A 23,288-nucleotide genomic window follows, 5' to 3' on the forward strand; every position below is an offset into this window, starting at 1 on the left:
AAAAGCTTGAATGGAAAGATTATTTTTATCTAAGTACAAAATAAAACTCAGGCCACTTTCTAAGATCATATCTCACTCATTCGATAAGTAGGCATTCAAATGTTCATGTCAAACATGTACTGCAAATATTGTATACAATTTTGATATTTCACATTCAAAATCTCAACAAATGTGCATATTACAATTTCGAAATTGGAATTTAGAATAATATAAATTCAATCTATAACAAGTGTTGAGTTATATTTTAGCTTTATTTCAAAAATTAAATTTTTATTTTTATTTCTTACTTTTAATTTTTAATAAATATCATAACACACATTTTTTGACTTCAGTTTTTTTTCAACACAGTATGATCGAGGTCGCTCACATACACAAGCATACGCTCACCCCTATAAACGCATGCACGCACACCATGCCCCTATAAGTACCTCTGATAGACTGAGCTAGCATAGCAACTTGAGATTGACGAAGTCACCACAGACGCCTCGCAGTTGACGGAAACATCTCCTCCCACTAAACGAACATTGCCGAAAAACCTGAAATAAATCCAGGAAAATGTGAGGACCCATGTCAAGTCTAGGCCTTGAATCCTGGTGGGTTGGGGACACCGCTGTCCTCATAACCATCCAACCACAGGTTGATTCGTAATTTGACTTCAGTTTCAACAAAAAACGTTCTCACACACTTTCTGTACAAACATTCAAAAAAATTAAGATTCAACTTGGGAAAAAAATCAAAACTAGTGTAACACAAGATACTAATAAATTGGAGTTACAAGTATTAACTGCAGGCAGCTTGGACAAATAAACTGCCCTGGCCACAAATTGCAGGTAGTAGTTGGTGAGTAGTTGATTCTCATAAATAGCAACGGGCCAATACAAGGTCCCACATGCTCATAACATTTTGAAATACAGAACAAAAAAGGGAGATACCTGGGACCGTGGATTTTTGGGACATGGTTCCCAGTCAGGGCCGGCCCTGTGTTCCGGGAGGCCCTAGGCGAACTCGACGACATGGGCCCTTTATGTCCTAAGACTGTGTGTGTGTGTGTGTGTGTTTGCGTGATACATATATATATATATATATATATATATATATATATATATATATATAACTTCATTTGCATAATACTAAAACTAAATTTTCAACCACACATCTTTAGTTTGAAATTTGACTACAATAGTTATTGGACAATGCAAAATAAAACAAACATGACATGATTACCTCAAATAGGAAACAAATTTATTTGCTCCTCTGTATATTTTCACAATCTTCATTGACCTTAACATCTGAATTTTCATGCTCGGGATTAGTTCCTTGCCTATGTTCTTCACTGACATCAATAATACTTGAAGATGTAAAATACTTTGTCAAAGAACCCTTAAGTGGTTGAATTTTCAGATGTATTTCTTTCTTTCTTTTTCTTTTTTCAGCACCCGACAAATGCTTCTTAGGCAACATGGCATGCTAATGTCCTAATATTACGAAGCAAAGAGTAGACAACGAATTAGAAATTTATAGATCGGATGATCAGAACCCTAGACATGTACACAGAATGACAAAAAATTAGGATTGTTGAATACATACTATGAAAGATTGAATTAGAAAATTATACATAAAAAATTAGATACTTCATGGGGTGAATCGTGGATGAATAGTTTAATATACGTACTAAAGAAACTACTGAAATTGGGGATGGATGAATAGATCAGGAACATCCGAACATGAATATTGGGTACAGACCTGCGTTCACATACATATGTATTGCCGTATTGCTGGAAAGCCGAGTTGTCGGATTGCTGCGTGCCGCGGCGGCAACGAGCGGCTGAGGCACCGAGCGAGGAACGACGGAGCGACGGGCTGATGAGACGACGAAGAAGAACCGACGAGTGACGAATGGAAAAAGTCAGATTTTTTTTATTTTTAAGAAGAAAGGAAAAGCCAGACATTCCAATTGATTTGTTTCACACGTACGCGTGCATCGAGCGGCTGTGACTTGCGTGCGCGACGCTTCGCTATGCATTATCAGGCGATCCAATGGGCCGAGCCCATCTTGTTTTCTTCCTCTCATAATTTTTCTCTTGTCTATATTTTTGCTGGGCTATACTATATGTGTACTACATCATGGGCCCCCCTCTGGCCTGGGCCGTGGGCCGTCGCCCCTCTGCCCATGCCCCAGGGCCGGCCCTGTTCCCAGTGCCCATGAAATCTACTAGAACATAAATCGGCACTTTAAAACAAGTACAATAAAATGATGTAGACAAGTTGTAAGACTTTAAATAATATAGTTTTACTGAGTTGGAGAATAGAGAAGAGGAGTGGGCTACAGATCAATACCTAGCTGCATCATGTGTTCCTAGAATATTCGTGAGAGAGTGAGGTGGACCTAGTAGATATTTATATCTAACTATTATACTTGTCGGCTATCAACTTGGCAACAGATGCCGTGGCTACATCATATAGCCAGCAATTGTACTATTAACCATGGCCCTAAGATCCATGGCTAATATAGTGAGCCAACAAATACAAAAGAGATACAAAGAGTGTACAACATAAATACAACTATGTATACAAGGCCACAAGTGTTGCCAATATTTTTGGTCATTGGTTGGACGATATTTCAAATAGGTTCAAAACGCTATTAAGGGTGGGAGCGCATGCCTTACTTTGGTCGCTTTGGCTATGTAGAAATGATTTTGTTTTTAATGGCAAAAATGCTTCTCCTTTGCAGGCTATTTTCCGTTGTACGCACTCGCTTCGTATGTGGTCTATACTACAACGAGCGGAGGTCCAACCGCTGTTCAAGGCGGTGTGTATGCGGTTGGAGCAGGTGGCTACGGAGGTTTTTACCCAACATGGGTGGCAGCATAACCTCCGGATCGGTTCATCTCACTTTTTTCGACATAGGCACAGTGTCGGTCTATAGGACTCTACTATTGCCGATTTGTCGGTTTTTGTTTTCTTCTGGTTGTCAGACTTTTGGTGTTCAGCTGTGTGCATCCTAGTTATGCAGAGACCGGGTGTTGCTCATAATGCTTTGTATCCACTTGATGCTACATTTTTGAGTTAATAAAATCGCCCTTTATCGAAAAAATGTATACAAGGCTCTGTGGGCCACCATACCACTAGGGTAGCAAATGCAGCACATCAACTAATTAGCTTTGGTAGGTAGCATTGAAAAATGGTCAGACATCATCACGAGTTGTATACGTCACGCAGTACATATTTTCATATTGTAAAGTTCAATCAGAAATCTATGGGGTTAAAAAAAATGCAAGCCTGTGGAGTTGATTTTGACGTCTCTAATTTGTTCAGAAATGAGAATTGTAATTTTTGGTTAACATCTAAATAATGATTGTGAAGCTGAGAACAAAACCGAAGCCATGAAAAAAAACATTCCTCATATTGGTGATGTCTCAATATTTTATAAGAAATATATCAGCCTAAAAAAACTTTAAAACTGAAGTCGGGACACCATTTTATCAACTAGGCAAAATTCTTGAAATTCAAAGTTTATCAACACTACATTGAAATATGAATTTTAAATTGAATGAGAAAAATACTTTCATGTTATTTTCTTTTTCCTAATATTTGTTACCGGCTCATTATTTGTAACAAAATGAACTTTGAACATCATTGACTAAGGCATATGTTTCTTAGGCCTAAAGACCACTTCTCTTGGACCAAGACACATAATAATTTGCTTATATTAATTTTACCGATGCACTCTCTCACATGCCAGTTCATACATACAGCCAATGAGAAAGCGGGCGTGCAACGTATTAATTCCTCAGTCATGGCACCAACGACAATGGCTCTCGATGCAACCAATGAAATGGTTGCATGTATGCACCTTTCCATAGCGAGGCCTTAGAAAACGGACATGTCTATGATCTTATGAGGCCTAATAAACCTGAATGGAGCGAGTATGTGTTAGGTAAGAGCTTCCACGTACTCATTTGGATGTCCCACAACCACATGCACTGACCGCGTCTTGTGTATGATCTTGATCCATTTATATTGACCACACAGGTGGTATTTTTTTTATAATTATTGTGTTGCTTAGATGTAATCCTTTTTTACTCTGCATATAATATTTCTCCCAAGTCAGGATTACTAAATGTTTGACCAAGAATATATGAAAAAATATCAACAATCACAATATCTACTATTAAAGGGGGGTTTTGCGGTAGTGATGGTTGGTTTGGTATGTCGCTTCGCTTCGCCTCCACCTTGTACGTCACTCCTGTGGTTTGGTCTTTTTCTCTCACGTCCTCATGTCCACCCTCCCCCCAGTTTTTTGTCCTTCATGACCCCATGACCCCCATCGCACAACACGTCGCTCTCTCCACCCACGCAACTGCCACCCCATCGCGCAAGTCTATGCGTGTTCCCCTCACGTCCCCATGTCCACCCTCCCCCGGTTTTTTCTAAGGCGGGATCTGCCGCCGCCAATCACTCGGACAACTCAAGGCATGGACGTAACCACCGCTTCATTCCCCGCATCAGTGCATATCCCAACAACATCATCGAGGCGAGATGTGATGATGCTTATCATCTTCATCATCCCCAGAAATGAAGTCAGCGAGCCCTCAGCTCAAGGGAACATATTAACAGTCAAAGGTCTCAGTTCTTTGCTCCCTGATCTTGCTGCTCCCCATGGCCTTTTCTCCTGTGAAGGTCGCCGTCCACCGTGAAGGTCGTCGGTGTCCTCCGTCTCCCACAAGATCGCCACGCTCGCCATCGGGAAAGACATAACCACCGCTGCTCTGTAAAGGTAGCCCGCAACTTCCTAAGTATCTTCTTTGGTATTGTACAGTGTACTCCATGGCATACATTGATAATTGTTTCTCCTCCATGTGTGCTCACATCAGCACCTCCACCACAATGTCATTAGAAGTGAATTATTGTGCGAATTATGTGCGAAGCAGGCTACAGGGACAACATTAGAGGTTTTACAACTACTATACATCCATGCACTAATCTGCCATCCAGGCGCGGGCAGGTGATCTACTGCCATAGGTTAGAAGGTATTTGACCAAACTGGCAACCACTATACATCCATGCACAAATCTTGCATTTAACAAATTTTGCGTTGAAAACGAAATATATCAGCTATTTGATTATTTAAGTACAAAACATCCATCATACCCGAGATGAGTATTTAGCAGCAGCAATACATATACAACACTTGGAAGAAAACACATAAGTTTGAAGCTGAAAGTTTAATGCTTAGCAAAGGCTTGCTGAACCTATTATTGATTTGAAGCAGCAACACAATAATTATTTAATTACAGAAGATTGTGCTACTTCCCACTGAAAGAAAGTGAGAAACCTATCCATTGTTGTATTTTTCAAGATGGTGTATATGCCTCCATCTAGATAAAATAAAATCGAACAAACAACTTGAAGAGTGCTTCCATGCTTCAGTACGAGAAGAAAACCGACCGAGCCTAACATTTTCTTCACGACAAAAGAAGCTTCAAATATTAAACCACGATGTAGTGCATCAAGTGAAGTTCCTAACTGGGCACTTCACCGCTATTGAACAAGTGTTTGAAAAATGTTAAGCAAGCATTTGGAAAATACTAAATGCGTATAGAAAAAGTGTCGATCATGTAATAAAAAAGTGATGAATTTTTTTATCATATATATATATATATATATATATATATATATATATATGTTAATCAAGCATTTTAAAGAATGTTTAACAAATATTTGCAAAATATTGAATGTGTATAGAAAAAATGTTGACCATGTATTAAAAAAGTGATGAATTTTTTTGACCATGTACATAAAATGTTAATAAATCATTTGAAAAATGTTAAATGCATTTAGAAAAAATGTTGACATTGTGTTAAAAAATGTTAATATTGCATTTGTAATGTTAAATATGCTTAGAAAAATGTTGACCATGTGTTAGAAAATATTAATCTTGTACTTGAATTTTTTTAGTCAAGCATTTGAAATTTCTTACAAGTGTGCATAAGAAAAATATTTACCATGCATGTATTCAAAACATGTGAATCATGTATTTGAAAAATGTTAATCAAGCATTTGAATAATGTTAAACATGTGAGTTGCAAGTGGACTCTGAAAGAGTTTTTCGCGGACGGCCTTCCTCCGGCATGCCATATCCACCTCTGCCATTTCATGTGACGGCATCTTCTCTATTAGTTCAAATACCTTTCCTTGGCCTTTCCCTTATGCGTCATAACTACTTCTTCTCATCAATTGTGCGAGTGTTATATCTTGCATTAAGCGAGACAGAAGAACCTCTCGCGTCGAACGCTACAGTATCTGGCCGGCCCACAAGTGCATATTTTTTAGAAAAAAAAGAGTTAAAATGGGTGCATGTGAGGGATCAATCCTGGGATCTCCTCATTGCTTCAAGGCACTGTTAGCCACTGCGCCAACATCGTGTCCATGTACAATACATAGGGTGCGACCTACTAGAAGGAAAAGAGCCGGGTTTCACACACTTTCCTTCTTCCCTTTTTCTTCTTTTTTAGTTTTCAATGCTTTTTTCGTTTTCTTTTGTTTCTTTTTTCTTCTCTGGTTTTTTGTTTTTTTATTATTTTGCAATTTTGTTTCGTTTTATTATTCATTTTTTTCTTTGATTTTTTGATTCTTTTTTTGTTTTAATTTTTTTTCTTTGTTTCTTTTTTGCTTGATTAACATTTTCAAATGCAATATTAACATTTTTTAACACAATGTCAACATTTTTTTCTAAATGCATTTAACATTTTTCAAATGCTTGATTGCCATTTTTATATACATGGTCAAAAAAATTCATCATGTTTTAATACATGGTCAACATTTTTTCTATACACATTTAACATTTTTCAAATACTTGTTAAACATTTTTTCAAATGCTTGATTAACATTTTTATATACCTGATAAAAAAATTCATCACTTTTTTAATAAATGATCGACATTTTTTCTATATGCATTTAGTATTTTCCAAATGCTTGCTTAACATTTTTCAAACACTTGTTCAATATTTTTTTTCAGATGCTCTATTCACTTGATATAAATACATGATCAAATTCATACACATTTTTTGTACAGATTTTTTGCACACGTGATAAACATTTTCTCTATACAAATTTAACATTTTATTAATGTTTAGTCAACATTTTTCAAATATTTTATGTAGAGTGATTTCTGTAATGTATTGATTTATAATATTTGGAGGTATAAAAAATAAAAAAAAGCAAACAACAACAAAAAAACATGAAAAAAAAGAAAACAAGGTTGTTGTTTCCCGTGCGCCTAGGCATGCCCAACTCGTGGTACCCTTCAACGATTGTTCCCTTGTCTCGCAGAATGCAGATATAGGGGTATCCCATCAATTGTGCTCGTTAGCTCTCCCTCTGTTTAGACGAAATCACTAGTTGAGAAGTACTCTTTGGAAAGGTCGGTTGCGACAAGTGTTGCACGGCATATGCACCGTTTGTCGCAACCTGCAAGCTTTCCCATTTTCGTAGATTCGTTTAATCAAAACATTTTATCTCTCAAACCATACGTCCAAATCTCGAACCGTTTTCATTGTTGGATTCCTCGTGTTGAGATCTTCAAAGCTAAATATCATGTTCATTGGTTTAAATGAACTTTTTTCACGAAAAAACCGAACAAAAAACCTGAAGCGGGAGCACGTTTTTTCTCTTTCCAAGAGGCATGACCGTGCCTCTCGCAGAAGCAAATCCGTGCCTCGTAGAAGGAAAAAACACGTTTTTTTTCCTTTCCGAGAGGCACTACTCACATAAGCAAATCCGTGCCTCCACGAGAAGTAAATCCATGCTTCTCGCGGGAGGAAAAAAACGTGTTTTATTCCTTTTCCGAGAGGCACGACCATGCCTCCCGCGGAAGCAACTCCGTGCCTCCTGGATAAGTAAATCCGTACCTCTCGTGGTAGGAAAAAAAGAAAACATTTTTTCTTTTACGAGAGACACGGCCATGCCTCTTTTGCTAGAGTCACGGCCGTGCCTCCCGCGTAAGCAAATCCATGCCTTCACGAGAAGTAAATGTGTACCTCTTGCGGAAGAGGAAAAATTTGTCTTTTCTTGCGTCAAAATGTTTTTCCCCAAATTTTTTTAATCCAAAACCTAAGAAAAATCAGGGAAAACTAAAAAAAGACATCTGAATGTCGAAAATGCAAATAAAAACAAATCCGGAGGGAGCATCTAGAGTGCGACATGTGGCGGCAGCTGATAGCGTGCCAAGTGGCACGCTCCCAGCCCACCCCAAGTGACCCTTGCGGGGGCTCCCGAATGAGTACTCCGCTGCTAAGTAGTTCGTTGCTTAGAAATTTCCTCACCTTGAAATTCCTCAGTGACGAATTTGTAAAAATCGCTTATTCACCCCCCCCCCACTCTAGTCGATATAACGCACTTTCAGATCATCTCTTAATTAAGATAAAACAAGACTTTTCTTATGGTTTCTCTCTCCTCCACCGCAGCATTTATCACACATGACACTTCTAAGATAGCACAATTGTACATGCCCTAACAAACCAAATCAGCCTGCCAGGGACAAGCCAGAAGTACGTGTTGGTAGCGATAGTTCGTAACAGTGCATCGATCGGTGTAGAGAAGGCTCATAGGGCAATGAGTTCCGCCATTATCAAAAACCAAAAACAAATATGTGTATGTGTGTGGGTGTATGTGTAAGAGAGAGAGAGAGGGGGCGGGTAATATGGTAAGCATAGAAACTGTATTCTAAATAATCCTATCAACATTTGTAACATAAGAAGAGCTATAATTGACTCTCTTGGTTTGCTTTCACAATTTTTTTCAATTCCCATGCCAATTCTAGTTCATATATTTAAAAATAATTGGTTTTCCACCATTTAATTATCTCTGTCCTACAACCGCTATTTTGAGGCTTCAAACTCGGCGAGTACATTACCAACTTGAACAGCTGGTGGAGCTTTTGGAAAAGAGGTTGCAGCTTGATAACTATTTCACGATGTTAGCCGCTGATTATTTGTGTAGATATTCTTAGTAACACTAGAGGTTGAGTTGGGAGGCCATTGTAGTGTTCCGTTGTTATATTTTTGTAACTCTGACACTGTATTGCCTGGCAAGCTGCACTCTACAGAAAAGGTCAAGTTATAGAAAAGCTGAAGAATGTTTGCAAATGATGTTATACTGAATTGACATAGAACATATACTTATGACTATTACTTGCCCTCGTATTTTTTCTCTCTCCTTTGATGAAATTGTTACTACATTCGTTCCACATTAGTTGACACTCAAACGAATATATTTAGACGTATTTCAATGCTACATACATTTGTTTGAGCGTCAACTAATATGGAACGAAGGGCTCATATAGGCAACGCCTGTAGCACCCCTAGTTGTGCCAGGCCTAATGCACGATTAGGACAAGGCCGTCTGCTGAAGGACAAGCCGATGAATGCATGGTTTTTTTTTCAGCTATTTCTCACATTTTTATTCTAAATTTTGTCTATTTTTAGGACTGTTACAGTAAATATATTTATAAATAAATTTTACCCAAAAAATTGACATGCATTTCAGGAATTATTTGTATTTAAAAACAATTATCAACTATTTAAATTTATTTATAAATAAATTTTACCCAAAAAATTGACATGCATTTCAGGAATTATTTGTATTTAAAAACAATTATCAACTTTTAAAATTTTTATTTCAAAACATGTTTACAAGTATTTAAAAATTGTATAACGTGTATCTCAAACTGCTCACAGGGTATTCAAAAATATTTAGATTTGAAAATATATCCATTTTATTAAGTTGGTCAAAATATCATTATGGATACAAAATGTTCATTAGGTATTCAAAAAAATTTCACCTTCTTTCACTAAAATGTTCACCATAAAATTCAAACAATTCACCGTGTATTAAAAGTGTTTATCACACATAAACTATTTATACATCAAATAGTTCGAAAACAATTTATCAAGTGGCTGGATCATATCATTTGTTAAAATTATTCATCATTTGTTAAATAAATATTCACAATTTTTTAAAAAGAATTGACACAATTTTAATAAAATATTCATGTATTCTCAAAAAATGTTTATGCATTTTAAAATTTTCCTGAATTGTCCCGCTGACCCAGGCAAAATCATTAAATTTATTAATTATGTGTTGGGAGGCGATTTCTTCTCTTCAGCTTTTTAGTTAGTTTTTCTCGCAAAAAAACCTGGCTGTTTTTTCTATGATGCTAGATATGCCAAAAAATATTAAAACTCAACTTGTATTTCAGAAATTTGTTCAGTGCGTGTCTAAAAAATTCAGTGTATATTAAAATATGTTCACCGTATACTTCAAAATTTCACCATATACTGAAAATTGTTTGACGTGTATTAGAAAATTTTATTTTACAATTAATAATTTTCATCATGTGATAAAAAGCTCAGCGTATATTGCAAATTTTCACTGTATATTAAAAAATTGTTTAGTTTCTATGTAAATTGTGTTCATCATATATTAATGATTTCTTCACCATCTATTAAAATATTGTTAACCATGCATTAAAGAAAAAGAAAAAGAAAAATGGTTTTGATAATCCTTAATAAATAAAAGGTCAAAATTAAATAGGGGTTGGTTTTAATCAAATATGTGGGGTTTTTAGAATAATGATTGTGACTCTCTAATAATATTTGGAGGCTATATCTAGGGTTCTCAAGAGATTTCACCATGTGAATTTCCTTGATTTAAAATAGATGAAGACTGTTTTTCATTTTTATTGAATGACATTTTAATTAGGGTTGGTATTTTACTAATATCGATGGTTTAGTGAGCCTCATTTCATGTTTTAAGAACGATGGCATGATCATGCAAAAATAAAATAACAAACAGTATCAATACAGGGTATTACCCTGGTCTGTTACACATGTGGGCGCCGCCGGCTGTAGCGGGAGTAGGGTGACGGCTGGACGCTGCTAGAGAACGTGTAGGCACCAGTGCCCATGCCGATGTGTCCGGTGCTGAGCCGTCGTGCCAAGGGGGCCTAATAGAACATCACCTCTCTTAACATATATACTATATATATTTTTTTGAGAATTTTTATAAACTTCCAAACATGTGCAGTTTCCGCTTTTTCTTACTGTAATTGTACATAGGGTGATAGGGGTCACTAGGGGATCAAAACTTGCCTTGTAGTATGCAGTAGGGAAACCTACAGTTCGCGCTAGAGAAAAACATCAATGCACAGCCAAATCCTCCAGTTCCGTCAGTTCCCAGCTGCATGATTCACAGCTACCCCCGTTTGATTTGACACCTCCGCTTATCTCATGGTTCACGTTAATCATCTAACGTACTATCTCCACTGTTCCATTCCGCAGATGTTCCATGACAATTCAAGAAAGGAATGCATCGCACCAGCTGAAGATGGATGGTGCGTATTCTAATGGGTCTATGGCGATGAAAATGTATGGTCTTATTATTACTTTGCTGGGCTTCATCGTTCCATTGCTCCGGCAAATCTATTGTGCCATAGTTTGCAATAGAAGTTCGGGAGCTCTTCAGCCTTGGGATGTCACAGGTGAGACTTTAACCATCGAATACTCCATGTTGTATTGAGCAAGATGCTGAAGTAGTTCTATAGCTACGAAGAATAACACGATTGTATTATCCTGCAGACGAGGTTTGCTTTGTCAGCCGCACCATTGGCGATACTAGTGGTGCTACCCCTTCTTTTGTCGGGGGAATCCGCCGTCGTCCCAATACTTTCAAAAAGATATACTATATTATAAGTACTGGCACTAGCAGCAACCCATTTTACATCAAATCCAAAAGGGGGGTTGGTCTCAGGATTTCCGCCAGAAGGCTTCGTTTGTTGGCTGCCATTCGAAAACGCCATTGTTCTCGTTGGCTCTATGATACCGGGGCTAGTATTTGCATCACCGGAGACATTAGTATACTTCGAGGTGTACACAATGCTGTTCATATGTATTCGCGTGGAGTCAGTGGAACCGAATTAGTCTCCAGTAAGTGTGGGCGCATATCGGGTAGAGTGAAGCTTTCTGGAATCAGATACTTCCCTGGTGCTAAGGTAAACTTGATCAGCGGAGGCCTCTTGGGATCCCTAGGCTGTGAAACCACACAGAACGCTAAAGGATGCAAGATCATCAAGGACGGGCAGGTCATTGGTGGGGGCCGCCTACTGTGGGACCGCACATACTCCATCGACTACCTCGACGACAAGTTACTCGGTGTAATTTGCCCCCACTGCCGACATTAGCTATGATGTTCTTCATTCTTGAGCATCTCAGTGAAAGATGATTTGATTTGTCTCCAGGGTTTGTGAGAAATTTTGTGTGAGAAAGATGGTTTGTTTTGTCTTCAGGGTTTGTGAGAAATTTTGTTTGAGAAAGATGGTTTGTTTTGTCTTCATTCTGGAACAAAGTACTCCACACGCATAGGGCCGGGTTGGTCGTCCAAAAGTAATCAACATGTGAACGGCTCGATGCATTTTGCAGTTGAGGTGGGTGAAGAGTGAACTTCAGACATTAATTGCTCTTGGTGACTCAGATTTTGCAGTAGGAGATTATGTTGATGAGCTATGTATTCCTGTTTCTGACCATTTGGTCGTGTTTCGCTGTAAACTTTTTGGTACTTTGTGGCCTGGACTTCTTTTTGATACTCGGTGGCTTGCACTTACTTTATACTCTTTTGATGCTTTCGGCGATTGAAAAGCATTTAATAAAATGACTTCTTCAAAAATATACTAATTACTCTCTATTGGCAGTGGTTGCCAAAGAATGAGTGGACTTTGTTGGTTTCAGCTGTGAGATCTAGAAACGGCTTGTAGTAGTCGTTACTAGGTGGTCCACGAACCTGGTTATAGTTTTTATTATCTCTCGTGTTCCTTGTCTTACCATGATTGAGAATTAATAGATTGAAAGTTTTCTCGGAAAAAAAGCTCCATCGATGTTTGTTGTCAATGTGACCTTGTATTTCATCAAAGGGTCATTTTTTTCTATAATTTATATGTCGCTGACATGGAGCCCATATGGCCAACATTTTGGCACGTGTCAGGGGCTATTTCGTGAGGACAAAAAAATTCGAGTTTCTTTTTGGTAAAATAACAGGCCACACGTCATCTGGTGGCTGACGGCGGGACCTGCACCATGCAAGTGAGCCTAGTTAGTGTCGCTTTCGTATCCAAACATGATTTGCACCATATTTGCATGTCTGAGCCAAATTTTTACACCAGTTCGATGTATGCCATAAATTCTAGCACCAAAGTGACCGTTCATGACAAGTTCTAGCACCACCGATGTAATTGACTCAAAACAGAACAATAAGGATTGCGCCGGCGAGGTGCAGCGCGGTACTGCTGCTGGCTGGGCACGCTGGTCCGTGGTGGAGTTGCTAGGGCGTGAGTCTGGCGCCCTGGCCCATGCGCCCGAGTGGTGTGGCATGGAGGTGCTGCAGCTGGCTGGCCGCGGTGTGGCTGTGCCACTCTAAAGCTTCAATGACGCTGATGGGTTCTTCGGCCTGGCTTCGCGGATCTGCAGTTGTGAAGACGGTGGCTGCGGGACGCAGGGCAATGATACCGGGGCTGCGGCCCCGGATCGATGGCTGGGACGGCATGGGCTGCTACAGCAGCCGAGGACAGTGGATTCAGAGCGGTGCCCTCGGATCTGACACGGCAAGCCATCGTTTCCCTGCTGCATGGGATGTTGTAGCGGGCCATCGTGTGAGGGCTATGGCGGCTGACGAGGGGGGGTGTGCTCTTCACAATGGGCTTGGCTCCGGTGGTCTGGGTATCCATGTGTGCCCAGATTTGCAAGCTCATTGATAGGAGATGAGTGACTTGGGTGAAAGCTTTTGACGATGTTGGCGCCTGCGGGCGTTGTGACCTTATTGGAGGCGATGTTGTGGAGGCCCTCCTCTCCTTTCATGTGCTTGGGCTCTCCGCGTGAGAACCTAAACTCTAGTTTTCTGTGTGGGCGGTGACAGAGTTTACGTCATAACCTTCTTGGAGGCGTCGCTTGGGAGGGCCAGACTTTGGATGTTGTGCGGGGCTCTTTCATTTTCATTGGTGGCGACTCCGGGATCTTTTGTTGAGAGCCGAGGCGGCGGCCTCGGGCAGCGATGTGACGATGGCTCCAGGAGGCAGGGCTGCTTGTCGGCATGGCTTGGGTGAGGACCTTGAGCTGGGGGCGGCAAGGTTGTTGGTTTGATCGACACATCCCAATGCGGGCACTGAACAGCATGTCAGGGCGGCAACCCCATATGTGGTGCGGCGTTCGTGGCTGTGTGCGGTTGTCCTGGGAGCCTAGGCTGCGGGTAGTTGTATTGTGTAACGTTGCTACTCGAGGGTGAGTGGTGGCATGTCGGGGCGGTGGCCCCGAAAGGCGGTGGTAGTTGAGTGCGCACGACGCGTCAGAGCAGTAGATGTCAAGGTGGCGGCCCCAAGAGGCAGTGACGGTTGAGTGCGCACAACACGTCAAAGGAGTAGATGTCGAGGTGGCAGCCTCAAGAGATTTGCAGCTTCAAGGACATGGACCTTGTGTCGTGCGGGCGACGTGGTTGTCAGCGATGTTGGTCGTTGGCATGTCAGTTGTTGCAACTACCGTAGGGCTATGGAGTGCTTGCCCTTCCGTTGTCGCGGGTGAGTCTCGAGTCCGCTCCTCCTATAGCAGCCACAACTTCTTCTCTCCTGCGGTCATGGAAGGTCAGCTTGATCGGTGGAGCGGGCCCCGTTGATGTGTGTTTTGGTTGGTTGGCGTTTGTTGTCGTGTTCGAGATGCCGTCTATGAGGGTGGACTTTGCCCTGTGTGTTTTAGTCTTTGGGAGTGGGCTTAGCCCTTGTTGTTCTCATTTTAGCCCGGGTTTGCATAATTTTCTTAGGTCGTAACGCTCCCCTCCCGCAACGCTCCCACGAGCATCGGGGGGGGGGGGGGGGTCCCTAGCGCCGCCGCGAGCCCCCTCCTCGCACCTCCCTCCCCTCACCACCGCCTCGACGTACTGGTGAGCAAAGACCGGCTAGTGCTGGCGGCGGCGGGGCACTCTCCTTCCCCCGCTCGATTTGGCGGGCGCGGGCCTCCGGGTCGGGCAGCGGTGCGGCGTTTGCTCGGGGTGCGGCGGCATGACGGCAGCAGTCGGTGGTGGATTCGCGGGTTGTGGGCGGCGGTGTGAAGGGGCTGCAGTGGTGATGGTGCACGGTGGGTTCCAGCGGCGTCGGACGGCCAGATCTGGGCCCAGGCGGCGCGAGCTGCGGACGTCTACCCTTGCCGTGGTAGCGGCTGGTGGTGGTTGGTGGGCGTGTTGGTCGGGCTCCAGGCGTTCCGCCAGCTGGACGACGGCGGCAGCGCAGGTGGGCTCCCCGGTGAGTATTCTTGGCGATTGGCGGTGGTCCGTGGGGGTACTCCTTGCCGGTGGTCGGATCTGCGTTGGTAGCTTTGCGCGGGTCTGAGTCGGCTGCTGCGGTGGGGCGGCACAGGGGTGTGTTCGTTGCGGAGGTTGGCTAGAGGGATGGGCGGCACCGACGTGCTCGGGCCACCCGTCACTGGCATAGGGGTTGTGCCGGTCCGGATGCGTCCGCTCCCCCTTTCCCCGTCCGTGTGTGGGTTGCCGCAGCTCCAACGATGTTCAAGGCGAGGCGTATGCTATGGTTCGTCGGTCAGGGGTGTCCCTGTGGTTCAAAGTTGCTCTCTTTGGATGGTCTTGGGGGTGTTTGGAAGCTGGGCAACGGCCCTGGCGGTGGGAGGCACGACGTTTGTGGGCGGAACTTGCGCCTCGGGTGCAGGTGAGCGGCCATGGCCATGCGGGTGGGTGGTCGCTGGTGGTTGATATGCTAGGTTGCATCGGAGGGGTGGGCGCGCCGGGGTACATCACTTGCCCAATCTTGTATTGGCCGGCGGCGGCGGCGTCTGTGGACACAGTATCCTTCATGAAGGCTCCGTCGCGGTGCCCTTACTCCTTCGAGGTGCTCCGGGTGAAAACTCGATCTTTGGGATCGAATGGTGGCGGCTATCAGTGGTCGTTCCCTTCTAGGAGGCACCATCTTGGAGTCTTGTCCCGTCGTTTTCCGTCTCACCTCTCCTCGGAAGCTTGGAGGTCTCCGTTGGCTCCAAGCGGTTCATCCTCGTGCATGTGTAGTGGCTTGGTAGTCGTTGAGGTGGTGTGGCGGTGCTCGGCATCTTTGTATCTTGCCTTGGGTGTGTGTGTCGTGTGCGGTGGTGGCGTGAGTTTGTATTATGTTGCTTGTGGATCGTTGCTTTATATATAAAGCGGGACGAAAGCTTTTTTAAGTATAATTATCTTCTATTCTTAATTAATATATGAGGCAACCTTTGCCTCCGTTTTAGAAAAAAAAAACAAGATCGCCGCTCTGATGGTGTGCTGCAGGTACAAAATCGTTTCATTGGGAGAAAATTTGTTTACTTTTTTTCTTTGCAGATAGAGAAAATTTGATTACAATGGTGCTAAATTTTCGCTTCGTGGTAGATGTAATCTGCTCCAGAGACTTGTGCTCGGTGCGTGTGTGTGATAGATTTATTTGTTTCTAAGCACAATCATAGTTTTAAATAGCCAGCTATAGCTCGCTATAACTTTTTCAAGGTGTCATTAAATGATTGTCTTTATAAATAGCCCGATGTAACCTGCTTTAGCCCGCTATAGCTCCGCTATAGTCCGATTTGAAGGCCCGCCACTATTTTCCATAGCCCGCTATTTAAAACGTTCACAGCCCAACTACATTCCACATGCATCAGGTTGCTACCTCGACTGGTCGAACTGAGGATAAATAAGGAGTGATCATACCTTGCACGCCGAGATCCGGCGACGTGAGGTCGGCTCCCGTACAGGCAGACGGACGCCGCTTCTTGGTCACTGACGTCCCAGGCGATGGGGGAGGTGGTGACCGAGTACGCCCTGGCGTCCGGCATGAACGCCTGGTCAGTGCAACATCATCATTTTGTTAGAGCAGCAGCGGAGCGAAGGCTGGCCGTGTGGCTGCAATGTGGGGCCCCAGGGGCAGGGGCGGCCGTGTGATTCGGTGGTAACGGAGGGGCCAAGAGTGACGGACGGTTCGTAAGGGAAAGGGAGCGGCGGGAGGAGCATGAGCACCTGGGTGGCGGCCTCGTCGGCGGACTGACCGGCGGTCTCCCTGATCTCCATCGGCGTCCTCCTGCTTGAGCACCGTGATACTGGCGGAATGAGGTGGCGGCGAGGCGGGGGCGGAGCACGGTGGATTCGGTTGGGTGAAGAGGGCGGGGGAGTGAGGTGCCGGAGCGACAGCATCTGCATTGGCAATTGGCATTTGTTTTGGGTGGGCAATCAAAGGGAGTATAGAAAAGCACGTTCACATATTGAATACGTTGAGGAGATGCACGTTCTAATGGGGCCATGCAGCAGCAGGACATACTAGTAGTCTGCAGTACGAACTGTCTGGTACTATCGCATGCTGTCTTAAATTAAAAGGTGCATGAGGCAGGTCAATTTATTGTGTCAGCAGTCATATTTTTCTGAGCACATGCACTAGTATGGGCTAAGCACATGCTTGAACATGTGCTTAGCCCATACTTACTAGTGTATTGCAAGCGTTTTTATCTAAGCCCAAAACGAAAAGCTTGAATGGAAAGATTATTTTTATCTAAGTACAAAATAAAACTCAGGCCACTTTCTAAGATCATATCTCACTCATTCGATAAGTAGGCATTCAAATGTTCATGTCAAACATGTACTGCAAATATTGTATACAATTTTGATATTTCACATTCAAAATCTCAACAAATGTGCATATTACAATTTCGAAATTGGAATTTAGAATAATATAAATTCAATCTATAACAAGTGTTGAGTTATATTTTAGCTTTATTTCAAAAATTAAATTTTTATTTTTATTTCTTACTTTTAATTTTTAATAAATATCATAACACACATTTTTTGACTTCAGTTTTTTTTCAACACAGTATGATCGAGGTCGCTCACATACACAAGCATACGCTCACCCCTATAAACGCATGCACGCACACCATGCCCCTATAAGTACCTCTGATAGACTGAGCTAGCATAGCAACTTGAGATTGACGAAGTCACCACAGACGCCTCGCAGTTGACGGAAACATCTCCTCCCACTAAACGAACATTGCCGAAAAACCTGAAATAAATCCAGGAAAATGTGAGGACCCATGTCAAGTCTAGGCCTTGAATCCTGGTGGGTTGGGGACACCGCTGTCCTCATAACCATCCAACCACAGGTTGATTCGTAATTTGACTTCAGTTTCAACAAAAAACGTTCTCACACACTTTCTGTACAAACATTCAAAAAAATTAAGATTCAACTTGGGAAAAAAATCAAAACTAGTGTAACACAAGATACTAATAAATTGGAGTTACAAGTATTAACTGCAGGCAGCTTGGACAAATAAACTGCCCTGGCCACAAATTGCAGGTAGTAGTTGGTGAGTAGTTGATTCTCATAAATAGCAACGGGCCAATACAAGGTCCCACATGCTCATAACATTTTGAAATACAGAACAAAAAAGGGAGATACCTGGGACCGTGGATTTTTGGGACATGGTTCCCAGTCAGGGCCGGCCCTGTGTTCCGGGAGGCCCTAGGCGAACTCGACGACATGGGCCCTTTATGTCCTAAGACTGTGTGTGTGTGTGTGTGTGTTTGCGTGATACATATATATATATATATATATATATATATATATATATATATATATAACTTCATTTGCATAATACTAAAACTAAATTTTCAACCACACATCTTTAGTTTGAAATTTGACTACAATAGTTATTGGACAATGCAAAATAAAACAAACATGACATGATTACCTCAAATAGGAAACAAATTTATTTGCTCCTCTGTATATTTTCACAATCTTCATTGACCTTAACATCTGAATTTTCATGCTCGGGATTAGTTCCTTGCCTATGTTCTTCACTGACATCAATAATACTTGAAGATGTAAAATACTTTGTCAAAGAACCCTTAAGTGGTTGAATTTTCAGATGTATTTCTTTCTTTCTTTTTCTTTTTTCAGCACCCGACAAATGCTTCTTAGGCAACATGGCATGCTAATGTCCTAATATTACGAAGCAAAGAGTAGACAACGAATTAGAAATTTATAGATCGGATGATCAGAACCCTAGACATGTACACAGAATGACAAAAAATTAGGATTGTTGAATACATACTATGAAAGATTGAATTAGAAAATTATACATAAAAAATTAGATACTTCATGGGGTGAATCGTGGATGAATAGTTTAATATACGTACTAAAGAAACTACTGAAATTGGGGATGGATGAATAGATCAGGAACATCCGAACATGAATATTGGGTACAGACCTGCGTTCACATACATATGTATTGCCGTATTGCTGGAAAGCCGAGTTGTCGGATTGCTGCGTGCCGCGGCGGCAACGAGCGGCTGAGGCACCGAGCGAGGAACGACGGAGCGACGGGCTGATGAGACGACGAAGAAGAACCGACGAGTGACGAATGGAAAAAGTCAGATTTTTTTTATTTTTAAGAAGAAAGGAAAAGCCAGACATTCCAATTGATTTGTTTCACACGTACGCGTGCATCGAGCGGCTGTGACTTGCGTGCGCGACGCTTCGCTATGCATTATCAGGCGATCCAATGGGCCGAGCCCATCTTGTTTTCTTCCTCTCATAATTTTTCTCTTGTCTATATTTTTGCTGGGCTATACTATATGTGTACTACATCATGGGCCCCCCTCTGGCCTGGGCCGTGGGCCGTCGCCCCTCTGCCCATGCCCCAGGGCCGGCCCTGTTCCCAGTGCCCATGAAATCTACTAGAACATAAATCGGCACTTTAAAACAAGTACAATAAAATGATGTAGACAAGTTGTAAGACTTTAAATAATATAGTTTTACTGAGTTGGAGAATAGAGAAGAGGAGTGGGCTACAGATCAATACCTAGCTGCATCATGTGTTCCTAGAATATTCGTGAGAGAGTGAGGTGGACCTAGTAGATATTTATATCTAACTATTATACTTGTCGGCTATCAACTTGGCAACAGATGCCGTGGCTACATCATATAGCCAGCAATTGTACTATTAACCATGGCCCTAAGATCCATGGCTAATATAGTGAGCCAACAAATACAAAAGAGATACAAAGAGTGTACAACATAAATACAACTATGTATACAAGGCCACAAGTGTTGCCAATATTTTTGGTCATTGGTTGGACGATATTTCAAATAGGTTCAAAACGCTATTAAGGGTGGGAGCGCATGCCTTACTTTGGTCGCTTTGGCTATGTAGAAATGATTTTGTTTTTAATGGCAAAAATGCTTCTCCTTTGCAGGCTATTTTCCGTTGTACGCACTCGCTTCGTATGTGGTCTATACTACAACGAGCGGAGGTCCAACCGCTGTTCAAGGCGGTGTGTATGCGGTTGGAGCAGGTGGCTACGGAGGTTTTTACCCAACATGGGTGGCAGCATAACCTCCGGATCGGTTCATCTCACTTTTTTCGACATAGGCACAGTGTCGGTCTATAGGACTCTACTATTGCCGATTTGTCGGTTTTTGTTTTCTTCTGGTTGTCAGACTTTTGGTGTTCGGCTGTGTGCATCCTAGTTATGCAGAGACCGGGTGTTGCTCATAATGCTTTGTATCCACTTGATGCTACATTTTTGAGTTAATAAAATCGCCCTTTATCGAAAAAATGTATACAAGGCTCTGTGGGCCACCATACCACTAGGGTAGCAAATGCAGCACATCAACTAATTAGCTTTGGTAGGTAGCATTGAAAAATGGTCAGACATCATCACGAGTTGTATACGTCACGCAGTACATATTTTCATATTGTAAAGTTCAATCAGAAATCTATGGGGTTAAAAAAAATGCAAGCCTGTGGAGTTGATTTTGACGTCTCTAATTTGTTCAGAAATGAGAATTGTAATTTTTGGTTAACATCTAAATAATGATTGTGAAGCTGAGAACAAAACCGAAGCCATGAAAAAAAACATTCCTCATATTGGTGATGTCTCAATATTTTATAAGAAATATATCAGCCTAAAAAAACTTTAAAACTGAAGTCGGGACACCATTTTATCAACTAGGCAAAATTCTTGAAATTCAAAGTTTATCAACACTACATTGAAATATGAATTTTAAATTGAATGAGAAAAATACTTTCATGTTATTTTCTTTTTCCTAATATTTGTTACCGGCTCATTATTTGTAACAAAATGAACTTTGAACATCATTGACTAAGGCATATGTTTCTTAGGCCTAAAGACCACTTCTCTTGGACCAAGACACATAATAATTTGCTTATATTAATTTTACCGATGCACTCTCTCACATGCCAGTTCATACATACAGCCAATGAGAAAGCGGGCGTGCAACGTATTAATTCCTCAGTCATGGCACCAACGACAATGGCTCTCGATGCAACCAATGAAATGGTTGCATGTATGCACCTTTCCATAGCGAGGCCTTAGAAAACGGACATGTCTATGATCTTATGAGGCCTAATAAACCTGAATGGAGCGAGTATGTGTTAGGTAAGAGCTTCCACGTACTCATTTGTATGTCCCACAACCACATGCACTGACCGCGTCTTGTGTATGATCTTGATCCATTTATATTGACCACACAGGTGGTATTTTTTTTATAATTATTGTGTTGCTTAGATGTAATCCTTTTTTACTCTGCATATAATATTTCTCCCAAGTCAGGATTACTAAATGTTTGACCAAGAATATATGAAAAAATATCAACAATCACAATATCTACTATTAAAGGGGGGTTTTGCGGTAGTGATGGTTGGTTTGGTATGTCGCTTCGCTTCGCCTCCACCTTGTACGTCACTCCTGTGGTTTGGTCTTTTTCTCTCACGTCCTCATGTCCACCCTCCCCCCAGTTTTTTGTCCTTCATGACCCCATGACCCCCATCGCACAACACGTCGCTCTCTCCACCCACGCAACTGCCACCCCATCGCGCAAGTCTATGCGTGTTCCCCTCACGTCCCCATGTCCACCCTCCCCCGGTTTTTTCTAAGGCGGGATCTGCCGCCGCCAATCACTCGGACAACTCAAGGCATGGACGTAACCACCGCTTCATTCCCCGCATCAGTGCATATCCCAACAACATCATCGAGGCGAGATGTGATGATGCTTATCATCTTCATCATCCCCAGAAATGAAGTCAGCGAGCCCTCAGCTCAAGGGAACATATTAACAGTCAAAGGTCTCAGTTCTTTGCTCCCTGATCTTGCTGCTCCCCATGGCCTTTTCTCCTGTGAAGGTCGCCGTCCACCGTGAAGGTCGTCGGTGTCCTCCGTCTCCCACAAGATCGCCACGCTCGCCATCGGGAAAGACATAACCACCGCTGCTCTGTAAAGGTAGCCCGCAACTTCCTAAGTATCTTCTTTGGTATTGTACAGTGTACTCCATGGCATACATTGATAATTGTTTCTCCTCCATGTGTGCTCACATCAGCACCTCCACCACAATGTCATTAGAAGTGAATTATTGTGCGAATTATGTGCGAAGCAGGCTACAGGGACAACATTAGAGGTTTTACAACTACTATACATCCATGCACTAATCTGCCATCCAGGCGCGGGCAGGTGATCTACTGCCATAGGTTAGAAGGTATTTGACCAAACTGGCAACCACTATACATCCATGCACAAATCTTGCATTTAACAAATTTTGCGTTGAAAACGAAATATATCAGCTATTTGATTATTTAAGTACAAAACATCCATCATACCCGAGATGAGTATTTAGCAGCAGCAATACATATACAACACTTGGAAGAAAACACATAAGTTTGAAGCTGAAAGTTTAATGCTTAGCAAAGGCTTGCTGAACCTATTATTGATTTGAAGCAGCAACACAATAATTATTTAATTACAGAAGATTGTGCTACTTCCCACTGAAAGAAAGTGAGAAACCTATCCATTGTTGTATTTTTCAAGATGGTGTATATGCCTCCATCTAGATAAAATAAAATCGAACAAACAACTTGAAGAGTGCTTCCATGCTTCAGTACGAGAAGAAAACCGACCGAGCCTAACATTTTCTTCACGACAAAAGAAGCTTCAAATATTAAACCACGATGTAGTGCATCAAGTGAAGTTCCTAACTGGGCACTTCACCGCTATTGAACAAGTGTTTGAAAAATGTTAAGCAAGCATTTGGAAAATACTAAATGCGTATAGAAAAAGTGTCGATCATGTAATAAAAAAGTGATGAATTTTTTTATCATATATATATATATATATATATATATATATATATATATATATATATGTTAATCAAGCATTTTAAAGAA

The 23,288-nt window shown here is 41.9% G+C and overlaps 1 protein-coding gene and 1 pseudogene across 1 annotated transcript; one reads left to right on the forward strand and one right to left on the reverse strand.

Moving 5' to 3' along the window:
• LOC125529887 (disease resistance protein Pik-2 pseudogene) overlaps positions 1-23,288 on the reverse strand; it is a 257,570-nt pseudogene that overhangs the window by 92,393 nt on the left and 141,889 nt on the right.
• On the forward strand, positions 11,078-12,536 carry LOC147982674 (uncharacterized). Its single transcript, XM_087545643.1, has 3 exons — positions 11,078-11,103; positions 11,340-11,539; positions 11,637-12,536. Exons 1-3 carry the CDS (start codon positions 11,078-11,080, stop codon positions 12,236-12,238), a joined length of 828 nt encoding a protein of 275 aa, XP_087401769.1. The 3' UTR covers positions 12,239-12,536.

The sequence above is a fragment of the Triticum urartu genome, chromosome 2A (genome assembly GCF_056163025.1).
Source record: "Triticum urartu cultivar PI428250 chromosome 2A, HENAU_Tu73, whole genome shotgun sequence".
NCBI classification, from domain to species: Eukaryota; Viridiplantae; Streptophyta; class Magnoliopsida; order Poales; family Poaceae; genus Triticum; species Triticum urartu.

Coding starts and splice junctions, on each gene's coding strand:
- LOC147982674 (XM_087545643.1), top strand. CDS start 11,078: ATGTGCAGTTTCCGCTTTTTCTTACT. Junction 11,104..11,339: donor AGTTTCCGCTTTTTCTTACT/GTAATTGTACAT, acceptor TCCATTCCGCAG/ATGTTCCATGACAATTCAAG. Junction 11,540..11,636: donor TCAGCCTTGGGATGTCACAG/GTGAGACTTTAA, acceptor ATTATCCTGCAG/ACGAGGTTTGCTTTGTCAGC.